The sequence below is a fragment of the Motacilla alba genome, chromosome 2 (genome assembly GCF_015832195.1).
Source record: "Motacilla alba alba isolate MOTALB_02 chromosome 2, Motacilla_alba_V1.0_pri, whole genome shotgun sequence".
Classification (NCBI taxonomy): Eukaryota; Metazoa; Chordata; class Aves; order Passeriformes; family Motacillidae; genus Motacilla; species Motacilla alba.
This window is the reverse complement of record NC_052017.1, coordinates 118,192,995-118,219,204: the sequence shown is the minus strand read 5'-3', so window position 1 is coordinate 118,219,204 and position 26,210 is coordinate 118,192,995. Positions and strand designations below refer to the sequence as shown.

Here is a 26,210-nt window from a genome sequence, read left to right as displayed (position 1 = left end):
ACAGATGCTGTCACTTGAGAAGCACTCTGAAATTCATTAATGTCTTCTGTGAGTGTTTCAACCCCAGGAACTTGAGCTGTTTCGAACAGGTACAAGAGAAATGTAAATCACTCTAATCAAGTAAGTGTTAGTCGCTTTGAAAATTTAATGCCTGAAAGTTTAGTGCTGCTGGGAAGGTAAATGTGGCTACTGTAAATGTACTACTCTTCAGTTACAGTTCAATGGATTATAATTTATGTCTGATTTTAATTTATAACCTTAATGCAACATGGAACACTGTCTAACACAACTAGAGTGATAAGCAAGCTTCCTTCAGTGGCCAAGGTATCTTCTAGGTTCTTTATTAAATTTACTATTTAAACTAAATACTGTTTACCCTTTAAACAAGTGAGTAGTGGATCTCCAGCTTTAATAAAATGAATAAAACTATATTCAATTAATTCAGTTATAATTCCTAAAGTGAAATTATTTGGTCAATTTAGACAACATTTAATAGCCTTGAAAGTAAAATTTTTGCCCATATTGCCACATTTGTAAAATGACAATTTTGTGAGGAGTCTAAAATGTCTCTTTGATGCATGTATAATGACTTAAAACTGATTTTATGCAACCCTGTCAGAGAAAAAATTTCCAAGTAACATTCTATGCAGTTTCACTCTTAGCCTAGCACTCCCCTAAGGCACTTAAATGCTGCATCAGCAGCCTGACAAAAGAAGATGCCCTGATCTTCCCTGTGTTCTGCTGTTATTCAGACACTTAGCAGGGAGGTCCTTATGTTTCCAGAATCCAATTTGTTAAACATCTCAGGCTATCCTTCCGATGAAAGCAGAACTTACTGTGAAGCGTGGTCACCAATTCATTGCAAACACAAATTGATGTGGAGGGCAAAGAGGTGATGATAATGTCAAGTTGTGGTCAGGGAATTGTGTGGGAATGGAGAGATGATGACACACTTTTTCCATTGCCTTATCTAGCTCTCAATCCTAATTCCCACATATTTGCACCCTTAATTTTTTACCCTGGTCATGCAGTTCCACCCAGAACAACAATTTATGTGTTTTATGTGTTCATGTTTTTATTGAGCATCCCCAATTCCAAACTTTTCCTCTACATCCTAATGTCTCTTGAACTTTCTACTATAATGACACTTAAAAGGGAAAAAAAAAACCCAAACCAAACAAAACAAAACAAACAAAAAAAAAATCATACAAACCAGACCCCAAACACCCCAAAAAAACCCCAGTGACTCCTGTTTGATAGGCAATAAACTACTGATGTGAAATTAGCTCTAGCAAAATTTATTTAGCAAACTAAGTATTATACATCACAATATAATCTGTAGAGCTGTAGATGTAACAGCACAATAAAATAGGAAATACCACATTTACACAGTGGCATAAGTACCACAGAACCTATTATCTTTGGTCCAATATTATTCCAGGGGGAGTCACAAAAGAAACAAGTCTTTGCCCACACCCCAGAAATATGTGGAGTTGCACAATATATGCAAAGAAACTCACATAATAAACATTTCACAGATATTTGAGGAGTGGTTAGAAGTGTTATACTTTTCATTTACCTTATATTAGGAGATTACTCCCTAATACCTTACTGCATTTTAAACTTACTTCTACAAGAATGTACAGATTGCAAAAGCTTTATTTGCAATAACGTCTTCTTTGCCTGTCTTATATCATTGCTTCACTCAAAGGGTAAGGTACATTTCAGCAGAAGAGAATGAAACAAGTGAAACCAGGTTGTATGGTACTTATAGGAAATTGGGAGTAAATGAACAATTATCCTTAAGTGATACTATTTCTACATATCTAAAACCCTCCAAAAATACTGAAGTTAATTGCTTCTACAATCCCACCAACCCGAAAAACACATTGGGGGCTGTTGGATGTAGATTTTTCTGGATCAATTATGTCGTAGTGTGTGTCTTTTGAAGCCTCAGCAATTCTCCCCATCTACCTCTATAGAACAAGAGCAAGGCTCAGTGGAGAACTGAACAAAGACACAAACCAGACAAGCTACAGGGAAAGTTTGCTGTGCAGTCATCTATGCTGTTGCTTCTGATCAAAATCAAGAACTTATTAAATTCTTCCTTTAGTTCTTTCCTGTGAAGTGGTCTAATGGAAAAGGGAAACATTTTTGAGAGGTATAGTTTAGGACAGTGAAAAGAAACTGCAGCCTTTAAAGTTTCTTGTGTTTTTCTATCTTGAGAGACCTGATTCCTACCTCTCATTTTTACTACTTAGATCAAACACAAGTCTGTCCAATTCAGCAGCATTATTCTAGAGGGAAATCAGTGTAGTGGTCAATTAGAACCAGATCCAGATTGTCAGTGGAGTCAGTATAGTATCCGATGCTGCACATGATCTTCTCACATAAGCTCCTTCACTGACTTTAGTAGATGGAATTGCTTAAAATGAGGCTTATTTATAAAGGCTATTAGATCAGATGTTCTGCCAATTACTTCTGAGCTTAGTTCATCTGAAATTCACAGGAGAGATGTTCCAGATCTAACAACAGAAACAGATCATTATCTAAAGAAAGCTACTCTCAACTTTGTTGTGCATCAGCACCTTGCTTGCTTACTCTTGAATGAATGGTTTGCATCAGCACTTCCCAATGCACTTTTCCCTCATTAAGGTCACTGGTACTGATAAATAGCAGAACATAAATTCAAATAAACCTGGTAAGTGAAGCCTGCTAGTCACTATTTCATGATGTAATACATCTGTAAGAGGACAAAACTGAAAATTCAGTACAACAATGCCTTGGTTACTTAGGGTTTTTTAACAACATCTTCATAAGGGTTATTTTATCATCCTCTCATACATAATACTTACTGGAAATAAGTATCAGATGCAAAGAGAGCAAATATTGTGCTGCATTTACAGGGAAGATTGATAGAATGGGCAGTTGCCTGAGTTCTGTGTCTGTTTTTAGTCTGTACCTACTTGCGAAATCCAGCTGTGTTTTTTTTTCAAATTGAAGTGTAGCACTAGCCAACATTTTAGGAAAAAAAGACTCAACCATATGTTATGAAACACTGAACATTTCTGAGGGCACCTCTTGACAGAAATTTGGCATTACCTTACTACTGACCTCAGTCTTTTTGCCCAAGAGGCCTTGTTATTTTCTAGCTACACGACTAACAGGTCCATGTATATTCATAGACATGAGATAGATGTTTATAACAACATGAATGTCACTTCCCCACTTACTTATCTAAATTTTACCCCCTGTATTTTATTGAACGTGGTGTTTTTTAAAGAAAGCATCTTCCATCTTCTCTGTAGCCATATTGACTGCAGAGTATTCAGAGGCACATGAAGTGACCGAAGGTAGAACAGCTGCAGCACTTTTGTGCTCCATACTCTGTGACCATGAAAGATCCAGCTCCAATATTACACAGCATCCAGTACTTTCTGATAGTTTCACCTTCTTTAATCCTGGTGTTGCAAAACCTAACTATTTAATTGAAGCCTGCAATTTTAGAATATGACATGGCAAAGAGGGCATACTTTCACTGCAAGAGCAAAGGTACACAGGAAGGAATATGGAAGGATGAGAGCTGTTCAAAAATTGTTTTGTGAACTGTAGAGCTTTTTCCCACATGTCTATCTTACCCATCTATTTGCTTTTGCTGCAATAACCTCATGCATGCATATTCCCTTATTTATTCCAAGCAAGCCACCACCACCTCCCTCTCTGGGAACCACTCTCACAACAATAGAATTTTGCCTTCCTTTCACAAGGCTTGATTGAAGTCACCAGTCTGAGCATCTGTTGATGACAATCTTCATGAAGATTGTAAAGACATCATGTTTTGAGATTCTGAGTGTCCTATTACCTAGTTCAATTAGGTGATCAATGGCAGATAAAAGGAAAAGCCAATGTCTTGACCGCATGAAACCACACATTCTCAAAAAAAGTTTGAAAAATTTCTCTTTAAAGACATATTAGTTATGTAACATATTAGCTATGTACATATTAGTAAGCAACATTAGTTATTAGTGGTTGGTTTACAAATGAGGCAAGAGAAATGAATGAAAGCTCAGGTTGCTGTGGTACCTAATAGCATATACAATAGCATTAGATAGCAGGCAGAGAGTAGGATAATTTTAAAAAATACATTCTGGGGTTTTTTTCTGTGTTAATTGATGGGCATAGCTAACTTGCCCATGGCTGCTGATGACTACACTGCAAATCAAAACATACAATTTGTAGACTTGGCTGGTTTGGCCCAACAGTAAGGGAATGGACTGTGAGATTTATCTTTGCAGATTCTCTGTCAAAACCTATATTTGTTTCTCTCTGCATTACAGCAGCAGCCAAGATAAAGTTAACCTTCATCAACTTTATCTCTCACAGGAAAGCTGAGCATTCTCTGGAAAGATATCCCTTACGAAGTGCCTTTTTCAACATTTCAGGTATTACTCGGTTCAAAAACCTGAGAAGAAATTGAAATAAGTCTGAGTGTTGTGACTGCAGATTAAGCCCAACATATGAACATGTTTGCATGAGGGGAAAAAATGTTTTTCAGAATTATTTATAAACTCTTTCTACTGTAAAACATTTGAATAATCTGGATGCATGTGTAGTAATAAATTAAATATTTCAAAGACCATTCTTTGGCATGAAAGCAACAATGAACAGCCCATGTCTATGTTATTAAGTTGTTTTAAATGTTAGTGTGCTAACATAAAATCTGTCTACTAAGAACAAATTCTGGCCCAATGCATCTCTCAAAACAAGCCTAGGAATTATTCTTGAGTGTTAATTGGTCAAGACAAAAAATGTTAGTGGCTCTTTGAACAGATTGAAGTGTAAATGATTGAGTTCAAATACCCAGGAACACTCTCTTGGAAGTGTTTAATCTTTTACAGACATAACCCCTACTCTCAAATTCAAGATGTTGATGTTTGGGATTTTTTTTATGAGCAGCAAATATTTATATAACTTACCATCAGAGTCTGACACTGCTGGCTCAGATGTCTGAGATACCACGGAGACATCTTCTGGCCTTTCTGCCAAATTATCCCCTTGCAATCTAAATTGTGGAAAAATGCAATGAAATCATTTGAAATCATATTCAGTGGATAAGACACAGAAGAACATTATCCCTGGCTAGATATCCTGCTCATAACATTGCCCTAATTAAAAGAACAGCTTTGCTGAAAAGCCCACACTCATGGTTCAATCATAACCTGGACTGTCTAAAACTAGCCTCCAAGGAACAGCCATCGGAATCCTAGCTTAAGCATTTTTTTAAGTTTTATTTTACAGAAGTGGGGGTTTGGTGTGTATGTGAGACTCCAAACTTCCTTCCCTACCTTCAAAAATACTTTAATTGAATAGGACTGTACTGGATGTCCATGCCAATGTGTTGGCAGTGCGGTGGCCTTGGTGAGGAGAGGCTGTGGCTGCCCTGAGCCAGTCACAGGTGGTTCCAGCTGGCTCCAAAATGAACCATGGCAGGGCATGGCTGAGCTCTTTAGCCAAAATGCTAGCACCTCGGAGGAAACATAGTTAAGGAAGAGCCAGCCACAACACCACACAGGCAGAAGAGCGGGAAACAGGAAGACTGGGAAACGGCAGAGGACACCAAGGTCAAAGGAGATGGTGCTCCATACTCCGAGAAGTTACTCCCCTACAGCCCACGATGAAATGCCAGAGGCAATATCCCATGCAGCCCCTGGAGGACCAACACTCGAGAAGGTGAGTATGTCTGGGATGGACAGTAGCTGGATGGAGATCCCACACGGGAGCAGGTGAAAAGTAGGGGGTGAGGAAGGAAGGGCAGAGAGAACCTGTAATGGACTGACCACAAACCCCATTCCCTGTCTCCCTTGCACTGCTCAGTGGGTCGGGAGAGAAGTCTGAAATGAAGTAATGAATTTAGGCCCAGGAAAGGGAGGAGGAAAAGTGTAGTTTTAATATCTAGCTTTTACTTTCGCATCACTTAAACCTGTTTTAATTGGCAATAAATTAAACTAATTTTCCCCAAGCCAAGTCTGCTTTGCCCATTACAGTAACTGGTAAACAATTTCCCTGTCTTCATCTTAACCCACAAGCTTTTACTTTCTATTTTCTCCTGTCATCCTACTGGCTGGGTAGGAAACTGGCCCTTAGCCAAAGTTAACCCACCACAGGGGTTATGTATGCAAGAATATTTCCTCCTCCTTTGTTACTTGTTAAAAGGAAAGTACAGTAATTATGGCAGACTTTGTCTTCAGGCTTTCCCGCTGCACCAGCTGACTGCAATGCCTTGACAGCAATTTATACAAATAATGCTTGTATCTGTTTTTTCAAATGAGCATCCCAGGAGTCCCCCCATCCTTCTCCAGGCTCTTATGAATCCTGAGTACAAATTCTGATCTGAGAAGTGCCTTGTAGCTCTGAATGCAATATAATGGCCATTTACATAAAGGTTATCTTACCTTGGGTTTATTCAGACATGAAAAGAATAAGAAAAATGCAATTCAATTTTGCAAAGGCCAGGAATCATAAAAATGCATTGAAGTAAAACCTTGGGGAAAGAAATAACTTATCTCTTGGAAGAAAAAAAAGTTCTTTTCACACTGTATTCTTACTCTCTGCAGCTGTTTTATACTAAGCTTGAAATTAACCTTTGAAACCAAGTAGAATCCCCTTATCTGCCCTATCTAAATTTCACATTTTATGATTCTCACAGTTATCTAATATAGATGGATCTTAAAGTCATCTATTTGTTTGTACTCCTCAAAAACATTTCCCCAACAACCCCATCCCCCAATTAATTTTATCTCCTTTTATTGCCCCTAGAATGATTTATTTATGATGGAAAACCCAGTGTAAATTCATAATATTTCTTATCTAAGATAGTGGATTCATAGAACATAAAACTCAAGACAACAAAATGTAAACGTTAGAAGCTGTAAACCTAATTTTGAAAATTACTTCTATGAATCCTTTTTAGCTCTGTACTTGGCTTCTAATGCTCTAGTTTTCAATTCTTTAAAAGCCTAGCTTTTAAAAGAAGCAAATTACTTTGTATCCTCAAGATATTCAAATAGGGAGAAAACAAATTGCAAATAAAATAACTATGCAAAAAAGGAAGCTTTAAAAAATCACAGAATTTTCCACTGCAATACAATTCACCTATCCTCCTTCATTAGGTACATATGCACATTCACTGCAAGCACATATTCAGACTTAGAAAGATAAGCATGAAATTGCAGGAACCAGAAGTGAGATACTCTTGTCTCCAGCCATGTTGGTAGTTCATTTATATTTAACTAAAAGGATAATTCCTCCAACCTTTTCTGCTTACATTACATTCATATAAAAAGTATCTCTAGAAGTGGAGCAGCTTCTTTGATCCCATCAGAATTTTCAAGATTTTATATGTTCCCATTCTGAGCTCAAATAAATCCAAACCAGACATGAATAACAAACTATTCTCATCTTATTCTAGAATTTAGATATATTTCAGTGGTCCATTGCCTCATGAAGAACACATACACACAAAAAATCTTTTCAATGTATCCTATCATAAAATCCACTTCATACAATTTTACTTTGTAGGAAGAAATGGCTGGGGTACTGGGTGGATAGGTGAATAGAATGTTTGACATATACCTACTTTATTTTCACATCCAATTTTCAATTTATTTATGTATTTCTTACATATAGCTTCATATCAAACTCAAGCAACAAAAAAGTCACAAACACTATTTCTTGCAAAAGAACTCTGGTACTTGATCTATTACAATTTCTTCTTCAAAAGTAGTATTATTCATCAGACATCTCCACAGTAAAATGAAAACACTTTAAAACTCTTAAGCAGAAAGAAACATTCATTAGAAAGGCACATAGGTCTAGAAGAGTTATCTAAAAATGACTATCTTACTAACACTTGATAGACTACTTCAGCTTTTAACCAAAACATTATTTCAGCTATTATTTTACTGTGAGTCTAAATTTGATACCTGATTGATAGCCAACATTTTTTTCCCATATCTGTTTCTAGTGGGTTTTTTTGCTTAGAGGACATTGTTTCAGTTACATTAACCAGCTGCATGTTGGAGCTTCAAGAGCAACAAAAGCAAACAGCCTACAGGTAAATATTTCAATTTTTTTTTACCCCAAAATGCATTCCAAGAAAACTTAAGCACTTCAGGACCAAAGATATTCTGAATAAATTCTACAGATTTAGTGCAGAAGCATTATACAGGGTCTATGACTACAAACAAGCTTGTGGATGTGTGAATCACAGTCCTCCTGCTGGTATGATCTTAAAAATATGATTCACAGAATGGGTCAGATTAGAAGAGACTACAGTGGGCCACCTAGTCTAACCTCCCTGCTTGACCAGGGTCATCCTACAGCACATGGCACAGTGTTGTGTACTGATGGTTCTTGAGTATTTCCAGTCAGGGAGACTCCACAATCTCTCTGGGCAACCTGTTCCAGTGCATGGTCACCTGCACAGGAAAGTTCTTCCTCATGTCCAGGTGGAACTTCCTGTGCATCAGTTTCTGCCCATTGCCCCTTATGCCATTTCTTGGCATCACCAAGAAGAGCCTGGATCCAGCTTCTTGAAACCCTCCCTTTAGACACTTGTAAACATTGATAAGGCCCCCTCTCAGTCATCTCGTGGCTGAACAGGCCCAGCTCTCTCCGCCGTTCCTCGCAGGAGAGATGTTCCAGTCCCTGCATCACCTTTGTAGCCCTTCACTGGACCTGCTCCATGAGCTCCATGTCTCTCTTGTCCTGAGGAGGCCAGAACTGGACACAGCAATCCAGATGTGGCTTCACCAGAGCTGAGTAGGGTTAGAATCACCTCCCTAACCCACTGGCAATTCTCTTCCTAACGTAACAGGACACCTTTGGCCTTCTTGGTCACAAGAACACACTGCTGGCTCATGGACCGATGTTGTCTACCAGGACCCCCAGTCCTTCTCGGCAGAGTTGCTTTCCAGCAGGTCAGCTCCTAGCCTGTGCTGGTGCAGAGGGTTATTCTTCCCCAGGTGCAGGACCCTGAATTTGCCTTTGCTGAATTTCAGATGGCTCTTCTCTACCCATCTCTCCAACCTGTCAAGGTTGGATGCAGGACAAATTCCTACTTGGGAGCTCCTCCAGTGCACTAAATGTAGACATACATGATGATTCTCCTCTACGTCAACACTGTTGTTTGATGACATTCTTAAAATAAGTAGTTAGAGAAACTAAAGTAAGTTTGATGTTACAGCAGAATACTAGAATTAAAAAATACCAACATAGTTCACATAATACTTCTTAGGACTACATGGGATTCATAAAAATAATTACAAACATAGGTACTTTCTATCATCAGGGCCTAAGGAGAAGGCATAAATTATTCTGAAAATGAAGAAATGGAAATGCTTTGGATACCTCTTAGTGTGATAAATGCCCTCTAGTATTTGTTCTTTGCATTCTCTACTGATTCAAAGTATGTTTATTAATAATTGTCTTGTGCTAGTTTATAACAGAGGTTGTACTTTAGGAAATTTCTGTGCCAAATAAAATTCAGAGGGCGATTGTCACTTACAGACAGAAATTTAGATTATATTTAGGTTAATGCTCTTTTCACCTATTCTTCCAGAAATATGTCACTTAAATAACCAAAATCCCATTCTATTCCTTCCTAAAATGAACCAGCAGAAGGGTTATCATTTTTAGACAAAATCTCCTTTAATCCCAAATAAACAACTACAGGCAAGAGTTATATAATTACTGTGCATGTGGCTGGCCTTCAAATTCTGATACACATCAAAGGACTTATTTTTATTTTTAAACATAGCAAACTAGAGCTGGATAACTGCACTCAAATTCTGATGTTCCCTAGATGTAGGGAACAACAACAGAATAACAACAGAAACTCCACTTGAGAAGAAATCCTGAAAACCTGCTATTTCGAGAAAATACAAATGCTTCTGCTGACTTTTTAGTAGGGAAGAAAAATTCCTTCAGGGGCTTCAGGACAGTAAAGAGCAGTCTCCAAGGAGGAGGGGGAAATTGCATGTCTAAGCAATGCAGCTCCAGCCATTCTCTCTGCTTTGCCCTGTGTCAGCTAAATTTTGTTGAACATGAATAAACGCTCAAAAAATTTTGGTTTCTGTGAAACATTATTCCTAAAAACACACATTTAATTGGAAAATTCCTGATCTCCACTGCTAAAGACTCAGTTGACTTCTTTTAGCTGAATACGGTGAGAAGTAATGGAAAGCTTGGTAAAGAATCTCTAAGTCATTCAGCACAAAGAGCAGTAAAGTTGTTTTCATGACCAGCCAAAACAGGTGCATATTTTTAAGGGCACAACAACAAAGTTCTCTGAAAAACAGAAGTAGTGTCATGTTTGAATACGAATCTTAATTAAGGAGATTTTGACTTGTTGAATAATTTATTTTCCTTAAATTATTTCAAAGTAGGTTACCCATTCTCTTGAAAAAATCCTACCAAATACTTCCATGATTTATACTTTATGAAGTAGTAATTATTTTGGATCAAATATTCTAATATACATTTTATAAGATTAATGAATATTATGAACCTATTAACAAAAGATACACTTTATACATATAACATGATGATGTTCCTTTGTCAGCCAAAGGGAATTTTAATCAGAGATGAGAGGAAGGATAAATTTGACTTATTGGACTTACTTTTTTTTTTTCCAAATCACCTGCTTCCTTTCTGCAATTTAAAACTTCACATCTACATCTAACCTTCTCTGATAGCACTATAATACTGAGTAATAACTTCTCTAGGACAAATACATAACTCCAGGGAAGTTATAGCAACAGAGATCAGACAACAAAAGCCCTGAAAGGCCCCACACGCTTTTAGGTTACACTGAATGTTTTCTTGCACCTTTCCCTAGCAACCTCAACACCAGTAAGAGTATTTCAAGCTTCATAATCATCTGTCTTGACTTGCCTATAATAATGAGTTTACTTCCTTCTTTGGTCCCAAACATACTGATCCAAATTCTGACCTCATGCACCTTGACTTACTGACTCCACAAGTTCTGCACTCCCTTATACTGCTGTAAAATCCAAAGCTTTTTCAGCACCTAAATATAAAGCCAGGAATTTCTGACTTATTCCATTTGTTTTACTAATGTCTTTTACAAATATAAAATTATTAAAATGGTGCCAGAAAAATTCCTATTGTATTCACAGGTACAGAGACACAAAGATGTCCATTTTCTAGTACAGACTGTACCGGTTAATATAATGGTAAAATTATATTAAATAAATATTATTAAAAATATATAGGCAAAAGTACTCTTTATCTGGTAAAACTCCTCATCAGCTTTAGCTACACACACTACCTTCCTAATGAAGATCAGATTTTAAAGAAAGTTTATATGATTTTTAGATCACTGAACTGTAGAAGAAAAATGCCTTAGATCTACAGGAGGAGGATCCTCTAACAGAGGATTATTGAATTTTGTGAGCAATGAGAGTGGCTGCCACCTCTGAAGCAACAATAGAAAAGCTCTGCAGCATGTCACCTTGTTATATTAAGAAATCTGTGCCATAGTTTCTGTTGTCACACTACACTGAAATACAGGAAGCATCTGCACGGAAGAGAAACGAAGCATGAGGACTATTGGATTATCCTGCAGAACACTACCTAGGAAGGCAGACATTTCCAATATTAAACTATAAGACCATAAAAATACAGATATTTAGTAACATTTCTAAATAAAATGTAGGAATATATGTTTAATGATACTATCAGCATGCTTTCCAATAGAGATTTATAATTCCTATTAAATCCACTTTAAAGAAGTGATGCAAGGCCATCAGGCTTTGTTGTTAATATCAGCAATTCTATTCTTGTGAGATATACAGAAATTATATTATTTGAGTTTCAACCTGATCTAAGATACAGTTAATCTAAACTGACTTCATTTTCATCAATAACATTCAAACCACAGTCTGTTTCTTGCTTTTGCACTCACTTTCTTAAAGACACTATTTCTCAGAGCTTGAACACCAGAACACAACAAATTATCTGAAAATCCATAAAACCAGTAGTTAAAAATGGATTTTGGTTGACATTCATTCTCCTTTTGCAAACTAAACACACTATTTTCCAGTCACTCTTGGAGATTTTTGTGGAAAGTTTCTATATCACCAATAGTTAATGCACAGCATAATGTTTTCAGCTGGTAATACAAGAATATACACTTGCTGAGCAAAACCTACACATTAACACAGCTTGCAAATTAATCTTTTTTGTGTGCTGTTTGCCTTTCCAAAAATGTCTGAATGCAGGTCTTTGTGCCTTTAAATAAGTACACTCTGCAGTTATTTCTGAGGAGAACCAAAAGTGGAAATATATTTCCCAGAGTAAGGAATCCATAAAGAGACTGAATTATCTAATCCTTTTACAAGATGGGGAATTAGGCCATTCTTATGGCAATCTTTTATCTGCTTCTGGCTTCAAACCATTATCTCACAGGAGAAAAATTACAGTCTTTGTCAGTCTTTTCAGACTCAACACTCTTTCTTCTCCTGTGAACCATTTTTCCTAGGACTTGTGAAAGAGTTTTGTGTGTGAGTGTGCATTTGTGTCCTTAAGAGCTATATTAAACTGCTATCCAGAGCCTCAAATTATGACCAACAAGCTTCCTCAAGCTCATGATCTCCTGGCTTCCTCCCTGTACCTTTTTCATCCAGAAGAAACTTCTGTGGCTAATATACATCACATTGTTGTACAAAAACCAGAAAGAATCTCGAAACATTGCCACAGAGAATTAGCTTGCAAAGCACACATCAAAGAGAGCAAAGGAAAAGAAGGGAGAAAAGCTTGGTAAAGCACTTGTCTTTTTAAATTATTGAGTGGGTTAAATGGGTTTTGTAGGGGAAAAGAGAAAGAGATGTCTTGACAAGATCTGCAAATGAAGAACAAAATGAAGCAGATGTTGCCCTCCATCAAATTGAGAGAGAGCAGAATATTTTTCAGGACCAGAAAAATAGTATTAATTTCATATTCAAATATGCTCTTACTTCCTTCATTTTTACAAATCAAGACTAGGGCATTAAAAAGGCCAAAAAAAATCCTTTACATCTACTGTTCTTAGAATTTCTCCACTGCAGTTTTAAACATTTGCAAGTGCACCAACCTGCTAAAACCAGTTCTCTCTTTAACAACCAGCCTGAAATGAGAAAAAATAAATAGGTACTGTTGAACAATAGTTCTTACAAAAGATAGTCTAGTGACATGTCACTAATTCACAGCATTTTAAGCTGCGTTCTTCCTGCATAACCAAAACCACATATTGACACCCTGTCAGTTAAGTCACAGAGGGGCTATCTCCAGATAAACTTGGTGCACTGCGATGTTACCAAAACCAGATTTACCATGATAAGGTGTTTTGTAATATGTAACTCACATGCAAATGTACCTAGTGCTCATGTTTCAAGTCTGAGTCTATTTTCACTAACATGTAAACACTTAACTTTCTTCAAACAAATGGGAATCTTCCATTATTTTTATGCTGACTGACAGCTATTTAAGTTAAAAAAAAACAAGTCTACCTCACATGTGCCTACTATAAGGAAATAAAATAGTTCTTAAATCTAACACAGAGGGATATATATCCTCTGAAAACATTGGTCTCTTCATATCTTATTATAATTTTTGATAACAGATGATGTTTTTATTATCACAGTATTTTGTGGAACTTCTGATAGGACTGAAATTATTGCATGGTGAATTTACCAAGTGGGAAAAACATGGGAAAAAAAGAGGGAGGAAAGTAGTCTGATCTTTCAGGGATTTCTGTCTAAGCACTTCATATAAATCTCCTGTCTTATATTGCTGCCTTCCCAAGACACTGTTAAGATTTTGAAAATAGAGAGACTTTGGCCATTCTTCCAAAACACAATTCATTGGGAGTTTTCCATGAAACTAATTGAGGTTTAGTATTCAAAATTACACTATCTTGTGCATTTCAGAGGTCAAACTTAGATACATGAACTAAAAAATTAATTTTAATTCACACAGATATTTTCTATTTTGCATACAGTAAGATGTTCTAAAGAAACATGAGACAGTGAAAGAAAAGGCAAGACAGTGTATTACTCTTAAAACTTAGCAAGTCACCCTACCAAATCTTAAAAAAATTATTTATGGTCTTTGTCTCTGATAACCATGAGCGCCAGTAAAAACATTTCCTGAATTATTTTCTTCTCCACTGTTTTGTTTTGAAAGCACAAGATACCAAAGTGGTACACCATTCCAGGGAAGGAAAGATAGAGTGATTTATTTTTGCTGGACTTAGCACTTAAAAAAGCAAAAGACAAGGAATACACTATATTGGCTATTTATGCATCAAAACTGGGCAAATTAACCACTGCCCAAATGCAACTCATCAAAAAAGCAAAGTGAATATTTAGTTTTTAAATTTTTTTTGCCACAGCTTTTTCTTTTCCCATAATTATTTTCGTTTTTCTACTTTATAAGAAGTTTTAACTAGCCAAAGGAAAAAGATGGGGTTTGTTTTCAATTTTCCAAAGTGAAAGGAGATTTTTAAAAGTTATAAAGCAGTACCATATGGAGTTTAATTTACTTGTTTGCCACTATTAAAAGGGAAAATATGCAAATAAAACATTTTGTTTAGGACAAAGTCTGTGAAGCTGGCACAAACAAACATGAGGAAAATTCAGCTCTTTTAAACAAGAGGTCCAATAAAACTAAGGTTACGAAAAAATAGACAAAGGAAAAAAGAATGTAAAATAGTGACATGAGTCATCTGGAATGTTTAGTACTTTCTGCCCTATAATAATAGCCACTTAGAAATAATACACAGTCAGAAAGATAATATGAAATGCATGACAGAAAAGAAAAAAAATATGTGTATGTAATCAAAACTTTTGATTTAGATTTGAAGACATAAATTTCCTCAAAGTCTGTACATGAACCCTAATCACAGAATTTTCCAGCCAACATTCATTCTGTACCAACCACCTCAGTTTGGAACCACTTTTCCCCCTTGCTACTTTGAAGTAATTTGTTCCCAGGTTTCAGGAAAATTAACAAAGCAGAAATTTCTGCCAGAAACTGAGTCACTAAGCTGGCCTTACCACTACTGGGCAGACATACAAAGAATATTCTTTATGCAAGTACATGTACCAAACCACACATATACCTGTGCCCATTCCCCAGTATTGCATCACAGTGTACAGAGTCAAATAAGGGATTATATGGAGCACTTGAGAGGTTATTCTTTCTGACACATCTGTGTATTATTGATTCATAATATTAGAGCCTATAAAGAAAAACAGGGAGTTATTTTATATCCACTGTGATCAAGTTTAATTCTAGTTCCATCACTTCTTAACACTGCAGTTAAAGGGATGATTATAGCCCATGTAAACATACCAGAACCACCTTTAAGTTAGCATCTGCAGATTTCCTTCACAGACCAGAATTGACAATTGACGTAGCAGCTAAGGAATACTTGTACATGCTGAACTTTTCCTGCTAGAATTCAACGAAGACATAACTGTTTATTATGTCACCCAGGCAGCACACACTGTTACATATGGTCAGGAAAAGGGGAAAACAGTTCATGGAGTTTCAGTGGCATTTAGTCCTGCGTGCATTTTCACGGTATTACTCCCTCTGAGGTGACTGATGCCAGAATGCTCAGTTTGGGAAAGAAATCTTACAGTCTGACTAGAACAGCAGCAGTCTGCTAAAAACAGAGCAGAAGCATCTACTGTGATGGCTTAGTCTAATTTGGCAGAACATAAACCTAGACCAAGTGCCAAAAAAATACACCAGTAGCAAAAGTTACATCCTTTCTTCTGCCAGGACCTATGGCATCTGTAGAGGATGCCGGATGTTGACCCTTTTTCACCCTACCCGATCAGCCTCTATCCCAATGTTGCATGGTGCAGTATCCATTCCCTGACACCTTTCCATCCCCAGTTCTAGAGTGATTTTGTGATTACATGCCTGAGCAAGGTAGGAGAACCCATCTCATTTCAAAACATAAGTCAGCCATACCAATGGTTTTTGTTCAGGGAACACAATGAGAGCAGACTCGTCATAAACAATAAGGAAGGGATCTTGTGCAGAGTGGAAGTTGAGGAAGCTTAGAAGGCTTCCTTTCTTTTCTTGAGGAAATCTTCCAGCAGCCTATCACCATTGCCTGTTTTTTAAATGTAGTCTTTAATCAGTATTTATGATCTTCCTCATACAGGTAATTAATTTAATTATTTTTTCTCTTTGGTGTCTGAAGCTTCAGGAGTGTTGTCTGGAGACAGTGCATACAGTAAAATAGCTTTTTAACAGCAATTTTCCCCTCTTTACAGTCATCAGCTTTTCTGCTTTTGATAGTAAAACTAGATTCACTTGTGAAGCTTCAGACTATTTTCTTCATAGCTCATTATCAGGTTTTCCACCAAATGCTTCTTTATGACCTCAAGTCTCATTAGTACTGTCAGAACTTTGTGGTACTGAGAGAGAGAACCTCCATATGAACACTAAGATTATAAAACAGTTGAAGCTAGATTAATACCATAGAATTCCCCAGCCAACCAAATAATTCCTGTTCTTTTCTAGAGACATATGACGGCCAATGCAAACAACAGTTCCACCAACAGTTCCACAATAGTTTCCACCATTAATCTGAAATTATGTCAAATTATAGCTGGCTCCTTCATTTCTTTTGTCTCTTCCTCTGTAGGTTCCTGGTTGTCAGAGCTCTATGTCATGAAGATCTGCTCAAATTCCATTGAGGTATTGCAGAGAACTAACATGTGATTCTAAATTTCCCTTAGCACCACATAGTTTATATGATTACACCCCAGGCATGGATGTAGTGGAGACTATACTGTAGAAAATCAAACTTTAAAAAATCCAAATTGTTAAAGAAAACGTTACTGGTAAATAAAAAAGCTAACTTGAAGACTGAAGGATGAGACATCTTAAAGGTGTAAAAGTCAAAGATGATGAGCAGGGTAAGGTTTCACAGGCAAGGCAAACTGTCATGAGAATTTTTGACTACTTTCTTCAAACCAAGTTTTCCAAAAATATCTATATTGGCAGCATGCACAGAGTACCTCATTTATTCTACATTAACAGCTCAAGGATACAAGCTACTACACTTAAACTGTACTCCACATCCCAAGGATGAGAATAAGAAAAGCTCCATTTTATTTTTTTTAATGTATAGATGTACTTTGTTTGTTTATATCTATATTTTTGATTCCTCTAATATGTTAAAAGGCTTCACTAAACTGTCCTTTTGCTTTAGATAACCTTAAAATATTAACTAAAACATTGCATCTCAAACCTACATTTGTATGCAACTAGTGCTCCTTCCCAACATTCTTGTTCAGAAGCCTTCAAGCTTGTGGCACAGTATGTTTTCTATAATCCCATTTCTTTTTTAATCACATGCAACCCCTTTTTTTGTATTCTATTGATGTTAAAAAGAATGAATGCAGCCCTTGCGCTATTAAAAACAAAAAGCTTCTTACTTTCAGGAATGCATTGGCAAGACTCCACAAGAACAAGATTTAACTTTTGAGCATGGCAGTGGGCATACAAGGCTAATGGGTGGTCCTTAAAAAAAGAAAAAAGAAAACCCCCTGTAATTCATTCAATAGTACATTAATATTATCTTTTTCCTTATGGTTGATTAAATTGCTGCAAAACGCTCAATGTGCAAGTCACAATACATATCAGAATTATGGAAGTGGTGTTTGGCTTTTACAAATTGTCATTTAATTATCTATTTAACCCATACAAGTCTTGTTAATTTGTGAGGGTGTCTTATAATTCATTGGCCAAACCTGAAATGCATTTGTTTTTCCTGTATGTGAGAAAGGATTCACAAAAACATGTTACAGAATGAGTCAGTCTATTTTATAAGCCACTCAGACCAACTGTGCCCTTGGACAAAGAAAGAATTATTATAACCATTTTACTCAAATAATCAAAATCCAGATCCATTTTAGTAGAAGTGTCCTTCCCAATTTTTCAGGCTAAATAGAAAAAAGCAAATCATCCAAATACAGGGTGGGGGTTTTTTGTAGCCTTTTTTCTGTATCTATAAACCTTGTTTTGTTCCACCTTGTGAATGATGTCACCCCTTTATTTAGATGACTTAATATGCTACTTAACTTGCCCTGTAGTCCAAGAGCAGCTATGGGAATAACATTGTTCTGGTAGCTACTTCCCCATTTGAAAAACCTCTTAAAGCTGTTATCCATCTGCATTTCGCTCATCGTGTGTGAAACATCTATACAGAAAACAGTAAGCTCTCTGTTTCTTACAGTTATATGCCAGACTACAAACCAATTTATACTCCAGTAGAATTAACCCTTCCTTTAATTTCTCATCGCCCTCTGGGGACTTTTTTACAAAGTTTTTTTTGGAATCTTGGTTGTTTTGAGGGATTTTTTTTTTAGTTTTTTAAAATCATAAGCTGTAAAAACCAATTTGGTATGATATCTTGAAAGAATTCTCCATTTTTATTTCCTGGAAGACTGGGTGGAGAACTTTACCTTTTTTAAAAATCACAGACCCGGTCTGTGATAACTATCTACCTGTTTATTATTTGAAGATGATTGGTGAAATTATTATGATTAATGGTTAAATATCAGTTTCTAAAAAAAGTTACAAGTTTGGGAGTTTTATTCTAGTTCAAATAATGTAAATTCTGAGTCTCATTTCTTATGATTCAAAAACAAGTTCGTCCTTTTGTCTAAGAGACTTAGGGCAAGGGAGAATATTTTCCCAAAGGCAGTGTCTCAACATCATTGCAGGTCTCCTCCACAATATAAACTGGATTTAGTTTGTCTTGTAACAAAATTGGTTTTTATCTCTAACTATAGTAACTTCCATTTGGCATTCCTTTTTTTGTGGTACAAATGGAAGGAGCTATACTGGCACTAAATGCAGTCTGATCACAAGTACCTCAGCATGGAGGAAAACCATTGGTTTATTCCATTCTTCTCACAAGTCATTCCTCTCATTGCAGGAAGCTCCTGAAGCCACAGAAATATCAGATATATAGCTGCACCCTACTGCAGGTGGTTTTATGGGGCATACAAAATGAAACCAGCACTCTTCTCAGGCTAAGGTAACCTGCACGTAGCCATAGACCTGTTCACTCTAATTCTCAAATAATGAGGGAGTGCTAATGATCTATGGCAAGAAAATGTAATCCTAGAAGCAAGAGTATCCAAAACTAACACACTATTTTAATGAAGAAATAGGATGAAACTTCAATAAGAATATTTGTCCTTTCCAGGTGAGATACAAAATATGAAGCCAAATTACTTAAAGCTAGTACTGAAAAACTCCTTCAATTGCTTAAATACTTATCTCTCAGAAAAGCTCCAATATATCCAAGAAAGTGGGAAAACTTCTGAAGGAGGTGTCATAGAAGGTAAATTGAGGGGTGAGTAATGAGAGCAAAGCATTTAAAAAAATACAATGTTGAAAGAAATCAGTTATGCAAATGCATGAATAAAATTCAACTTTTTGTATGAGCCATGACACGTTTCCTAATATTTGGAACTTTGCCAATTAAATTTCAAGTAAAAAGTTGCATTTCTCCTAAAGACAGCCAAAATACCTTCAGCAAACCTAATCTGGTAATCTGACTTGACAAGGCCTATTATCTGTGCAGCACCACTGCCATTAATAGCTCAAATAATTTCAAATCACCTTGTACAACTGAAAAATGAGTAACATTAAGAGGAAATATACCTGTTTAATTGTAACCAAAAGCATGCCTAACAGCTTTTATTGACTTCTTTTTAAATTCTATCCAAACATGTCTACAATCAAATCACACAGTATTTATATATACATTGTACAGCACACGAGACTAGTTAGAAAATGAAAATGAAATATTAAAATATAAAAAAAATTTTCTAAAACAAATTAATACTCTAATAGATTCTGTACTATGACCTTACATTAAATATTAGCCTTTGTCATAACAACGGAAACAAAGGCCAACACCGAGAAACTGATTCAGTGAGACGATCCAAATACTCAGACTCTAATTTTATAGCACAGCATTTTCAATGGCTATATCATTGACTAACAGACAATCTAATTGCTCTTGAAATCAAACAGGAAAAAAACTGTCTTCATGTCTTTGAAGCCACGTTTCATGCAACTGTCTGTACCCCCTACTTCATCTGCTACAAGAAGGCGCCAGACTAAACCCCTGTGAAGGTACTGAAGAGAGAGCTAATTGCATTAATAAATGTCTTGAAGAGAGGAAAGGTGTCCTCAGTAAGAAGGAAGGTATGCTCCAAAAGAATGGATAGACTTTATCACCTTGAAGAAAAAAATGCCAGTTTCCTCACTACTGAACACAACAGAAACACCCATTTGTCTCTTTTTACTTCCTTTGTTCCTAAAGAGATGGTGTATTTTTTTAATTCCTCCAAAGTTAAAAGAAACTGCTAAACTGCAACAAGAGTAAAAAGAACCAGAGAAATGAAGGTATCACCCAGTTCCTCACTGATTTCCTTAAATATGTTAGGGAAATCATTGAAGGTGCACAGGCAAAATAAAGCGTTGTTTTGCATTCTCTGATAAAAAGGGATTTTGTGAGATCTTTCTCTTCCAGCTCATATTTTAAAGGGCAGAATCGTTTATTACATGCAGTTAAAGAACAATACCAATAGCCAAGGTTGCTAGGTTTGGCTCAAGATCTGAGCCCTTTGTTCCCTGGTGTGCAGGATTGAGAAAATATAAAGTATCTTGGCACCTGCTGTTAGCAGCTACTTAAGGGAATTAAAAATTTAATTAACCTTCATATTAATCCATAAAAGATGCTATGTAAGTTCAGAACTTCAGAATTTAGAGAACTTAAGGCTTCTATATTCCTTACCTCCCTACTTCTTAATCCATGGACTATGGATGCCAGGTAAAAAAATGTGCCACACTTTCATGTACGTAGCTGTTTCGAAATATTTTACAACATAAGCAATTTGTTTGTATGAATTGGAAAGAATTCCATTACTTGCATGTTTGCTCTTTTCTTAAAGCAGGCCACACTGCTGACAAGCAAAACTCTCTAGAATTACAAGGCCATCCAGTCACTGCTGCTCTGACAGTACTGTGAGGTGAAGTTCCCTGAGGCTCCACAACCCTGTTAGAGATGCTATTGCACGAGTGATTCAGTTCTGCCTGTAGTTGTGCTTCCAGAGCATCAGAAAATGTCTTGAAGCATGTCTTGTATGTCTATATAAGAGCTTTAGAAAAGTAGTAATTTATGAGCAAAATGGGGAAAAAAGTAGGGTGGCATATGGCCAAACTTTAGACTTAATTTCACCACAGGTTGCTTTTTATTTACAAGCGGCTAATCCGCTCTCAAACTACACAATAGAGCAGCCACTGGCAAAGGCAGGCAGATAAAATTGGCGTGCCTCTATATTGTTCTTGCTAATCTGAACCATTAACAGAAGGGTGAGAAGGCTAGTTTTGTCATTTAAACAGGCTTAAATCCTTTCTCCAAATGAGCTTTTGTCTACATAGAAGAATTCATCCAGGAAATTTAAGGGGTTTCTGTTAGTGTTGCATTCTCGAGTTGACTAAGCTACAGGAATACTAACCTGTTTATTTGGTCTTCATACTGAAAATGCAGAAATTTTTGCCAGCTGTCAAAACCAAAAGGGGTTCAACCTGACTAAATTATTTCTCAAAGGTGAAGCAGGATGAGATTATAAAGTGCTAAGAAGCAACAATTTGAAATGCTGAACTGCACCTGTGCAACTAAATCTCCATTTATACAGGTGCTTTTCAAATTGGATTTCAACCCTTAAATTCCCCGATTCATCCCCCGAAAAACCACAGAAGCTCAAATAACTAATGAAATTCAGAGATGGAATGGTTCAAAATAGTTTCAAGCTGTGAAGCAAGGCCTAAGACTAACTATGTTCTTTGATTCACTGTCGATGCGACATATCAAGCATAAACATAAGTTGCACAATTCAAATGCCAGAGGTCACAGGGTAGCCTGTAGCTAAGTAATTGGGGTTTTTTTAGCACAGGAGAGGTCATCACCTGCTCCATAAGCACAAAATGCAGCCAAATACCTGGAGAAAAAAAAAGTATTGGTTAGCATGATCTGGTTTTGTTTTGATTTTACCTGGCACATCTTGCACATATATTCAATGTGACCTTCGCTTGAGGCTCAGCCGTATGAGCACTTCGAGTTTGATTGAATTTGCTCCCAGAAGACACCACACTTGTTACTCCTTCCATTCGGAGATCATCAAGATCCTCTGCAACAAGACAGAACAATGGGATGAACACATGATTAAATTTTGCAGCAATAAAGAAGCCTTACCTGTAGAATCACTAAAAAATGGAACTGCTCAAAAACAGGGAAGAAAACAGTCACTTACATACTAAAAGGAAAAGACATTTGAGAGCAGTTTCATTTTTATATATAATCACCATCTTATAAGGGGTTCCTCAAAAAATATTCAGTATCATTTCTACATCAAACCAAGTTGCATATTTTAAAAATCTTTATTTATCTGGTTAATTTCTAAAAAACTTGTCATCAAGAGATGCTGTCCAATAGCTCTATTTGACACTGGACATAGTGAAGACAAAAATAATTTTTTTAATGTATGTTATTCCTCTGTATTTTTTTCATCATCTATTCACTTAGCAGTGAAAAAATATTGCTAAAATAACTGTTCTGCTAAACCCACAAAATATGAAATGGACGTATATCACATTGAAAGGGACCATAACATGCATACTTATATCTAACATATTCCTGTAATATGGGCAACTCACAATAAAAACTGAATTTTCAATGTCTGTAAAATCATTCAATTTTGAGGGGAGACAGAAGAGGGTCTCAGAGAATTTTTTTTTCCAAGATGACACTGGAATAGTGTAGCTGAGTTGGACTGTAAATGAATTCTCCTGGTTTACAGTCAGGCCAGTCTTTTGAGATTAATCTCTTTATTTTTTGCTAACACAAAACACAAAATATTTTTTGCTAACACAAGTTCTCTACGCCTCATGTATCTGTAAAGCCCAATTTTTGGTTGTTTATAACTTGATTAGACTCTAGTTGAAATGTAAACAAGCAAAGCACTGGCTAGCTTCCAGTAAATGACCATATACTGTCCATGTAACTATTCCATGTACTGACTGATGCATGAGGTTTATGGTACACAGTACGTTACAATCTGATTAAAATGTATTTCTGATATTCTATACACATGCATTTTCATATATTTATGTTTACAAAATAAACCTAATGTTAAAGGATCTGAATGAAACAGGAAGTATAAAAAGACTTTAAATCCCTATATCAGATGGGGAAAAGTCACAGAGTACTTTAAAATCAGAGGAGGCTAATTAATTGAATTCATTAGAATTTAAAATACACAAGTAGTCGTTATGGACACACAGTGGACAACCAAGCTGCTTTTCCTATGTAGAAGAAAAAGGTACAAACCCCCAAATCTACCGAAAATACTTCTGGTTGTCCTCTTCAGTTCATAGACACTATTCTTACCATGGTGCTTTAAACTCAGGGCAATGTGGTCAGATTATCGGGATTATGTCCTGTTAACAACACTCTTTTGGGGAGACATGGATTTTAAGAAGCAAAAATCAATCAGAAACAGCTAGGCTAAACTCACATGAAAAATTTGTGACCAAAGTCCTTGAACTACATTTTCTTCTCCATAATATTTTATTTTACTGCTTAAGAGAACTCTCCACCCCACCACCACCCCCCAGCCAATTTGTTGCCTTGATATAAACTGACATGTGTAGTGAAGTTTCTGGCATCATTTTACACCATTTCAACACCTTTTCCTTTAAATTTCATGTATGGTTAATACACAAACTAATTCAAAGGACCTGGAAGGTTATATGATAGAAAGCTATGAAATCAACCACCTATGAGTCATTTCAGAAAAGGTATTACATATTTGGAACACATTATGTATTAAAATAAATACAGTTTAATTGTGCTTTAAAGAGGTGTGAAAAGTTCCATACTTTTTAACAGATGTAAACCACTGGATGAATTACAGCTTAAAAGAAATTGAAGCATATGCCTCAGGTTTTTCTCCCACTAAGCAGATGTGATTTCTTTAAATAAGGTTTTCAACTGTTCTCTGCTTGATTAACTTTTGGCTCTCTGATGCCAAGTGTTTCAACAAAGCACTGATATAGGCTGCCTTCCATGATACCTTTTATATTTGAATTTGGATATCAAATCCATGCCTTTTTGTCATTTTGAGTCAACTACCAGCCTTTTTCTCTCAAAAGAAAATTAAGTGAAACTTTGTGCAAGAAATGTGATTCAGGAGCTGCCTGTAGTAGTAGCCAATAGACAAGTGGGCAGAATGGTATGCAGTATTGATTTATTGTTAAATCCTGTTAGAATAACAGCAGTAATGTGCATACAAAATGCAGATTTTAAATACCAAAATCCTACATCATATACAACTGTTATTTTTCTCAAGGAATTTTAGTTGATCTAATTCAACATCGGACGGAACTTTTCCATGGCAAACTACAAAAAATTAATAATACAAGTAAACAGGGAAGTGTAACTCCATCTACTAAATCCAAATAATAACTGCAGCATTTGATTTAATTTCATTACTGCACCTCTGCATCGATATGGAATGATTTCAGTTTCCTCTGGATACCTCAGATTTACAGTACAGATACTGAACATTTTCTCACTAAAGCAACTGGGCTTTGAGAAGCTGCCTGTTTTGTAATACCCATAACTTTGGATGGGAATTTTTGAGATGGTAACCAAGTTTATATGCCATCTTCCAGATCAACCCCGTCCATTACTGAAGGTTTTTAATTAAAAAAAACCAAAACAAACAAAACAATAAAACAACAAAACCTAGCAGCAGTAAAACAATGAATCATACAGAAAGTTTAGTGCTAAACTCAGAGTGTATATGTGCATGTTGTTCAATAATTCATGTGTGCTTTGCAGAAAAATATTTGATCACAAATAAGAAAATTATTAAAATAAATACAATCAGTGAATGCAATAGCGCTTTTTAAGAGTAAAAAAAAAAAAAGAGCTCCAAAGGTTCAGATGCTTCTATCGGAAAGAACCAGTCTTAGCAAAATAGGATTTCATTAGAAAGTCAATACAGTTACAGGGTCTGGATACTGAATCTTTTCTCTTTCTCTGTATTCTTTGCTAGACCAACTAGTGATGATACAGCTGAGTGGCTCTGTGATTTTATTGAGCAGCAATGAGGTAATTCACAGAGAAAAGAGAGAAAGAAAAGCCAAGCTGGTGACTGCTTCTGTCATGAAAGACAAGAATACAGTGAAACTTCTCAAATCCTTAGAAAATTGTTATCTATCTTTGTATAGTGATAGGCTAAACGTTCACGCAAATGAAACAATCTCATTTATGCTAATAAAAGTTTGCTATTTTAATGTATGATTGTTCACTGTATTTCTGTGACTTATCACTCTCTGCTATTCTCTAGAAAGGGCACGTGAAGACCCAGCTTTCGTCCTACGGCAATTTCCGTTAAATATGTTCTGTGTGTTAAAAATTACATGTGAACCAAGCAAAAAGAACCTTGCATTTTCCTCAAATCAGCAGTTTACCAAAAGGAATTCATACAGCTGCAATCTTTATGCTTTGCCACAACAATACACAAAAATACTTGGAAGTGAGATAAAGATCACAAGTGTAATATAGCATAGCAGAGAACCAGATGTTTTCTAGATTAATAACAAAGCTGTGCTAAGCTTAATTCGTTGTGATCTTTTTTATATAGAAAATTTCAACAAAAAGGGGAAGGGGGAAAAGTTACCTACTTCAACAAAACAAGAATATAGCCCAATAACAAGGTCATATTTTTAAATACGACATTGTTCACAATTATTTACTTACTTTCTTTTTTTGAGGAAGGGATGGGGAGAGGGAAAGGGGCACTCACTAGTGCCAAGTATTCCAGAAACTGTGCAAGATTGCTTATTGTCTTGGGATGACAGATTGTGAAATCATCTTACAAACAAAAGACTTGCACACCATTCACTTTAAGGACAGAGCTCTTCTTATGCAAAACTTCTATAAAATACAGTGAAAGCTTAGTTGCATAGAAGGCTCAGGTAATCAGATATGTTGTATTGTTTTATATGATCCAGTCACTTTTGTCTCCTTCCTC

At 36.1% G+C, this 26,210-nt stretch overlaps 1 protein-coding gene across 5 annotated transcripts in view; it reads right to left on the bottom strand.

Annotated features, from left to right (window-relative positions):
* The window catches only part of C2H8orf34 (chromosome 2 C8orf34 homolog), a 147,888-nt gene that overhangs the window by 29,777 nt on the left and 91,901 nt on the right, over window positions 1–26,210 (bottom strand). For all 5 annotated transcript variants that reach the window (XR_005255943.1, XM_038129131.1, XM_038129127.1 and 2 more), the window contains 3 exons: window positions 22,163–22,298; window positions 4,977–5,062; window positions 3–76 (listed from right to left, as the gene is read on the bottom strand). Coding sequence is in view for 4 of the 5 variants with exons in the window: in XM_038129131.1 (XP_037985059.1) it covers window positions 3–76; window positions 4,977–5,062; window positions 22,163–22,298 (296 nt within the window). In the remaining variant the exon portion in view is untranslated. The remainder of the gene's footprint in view (window positions 1–2; window positions 77–4,976; window positions 5,063–22,162; window positions 22,299–26,210) is intronic.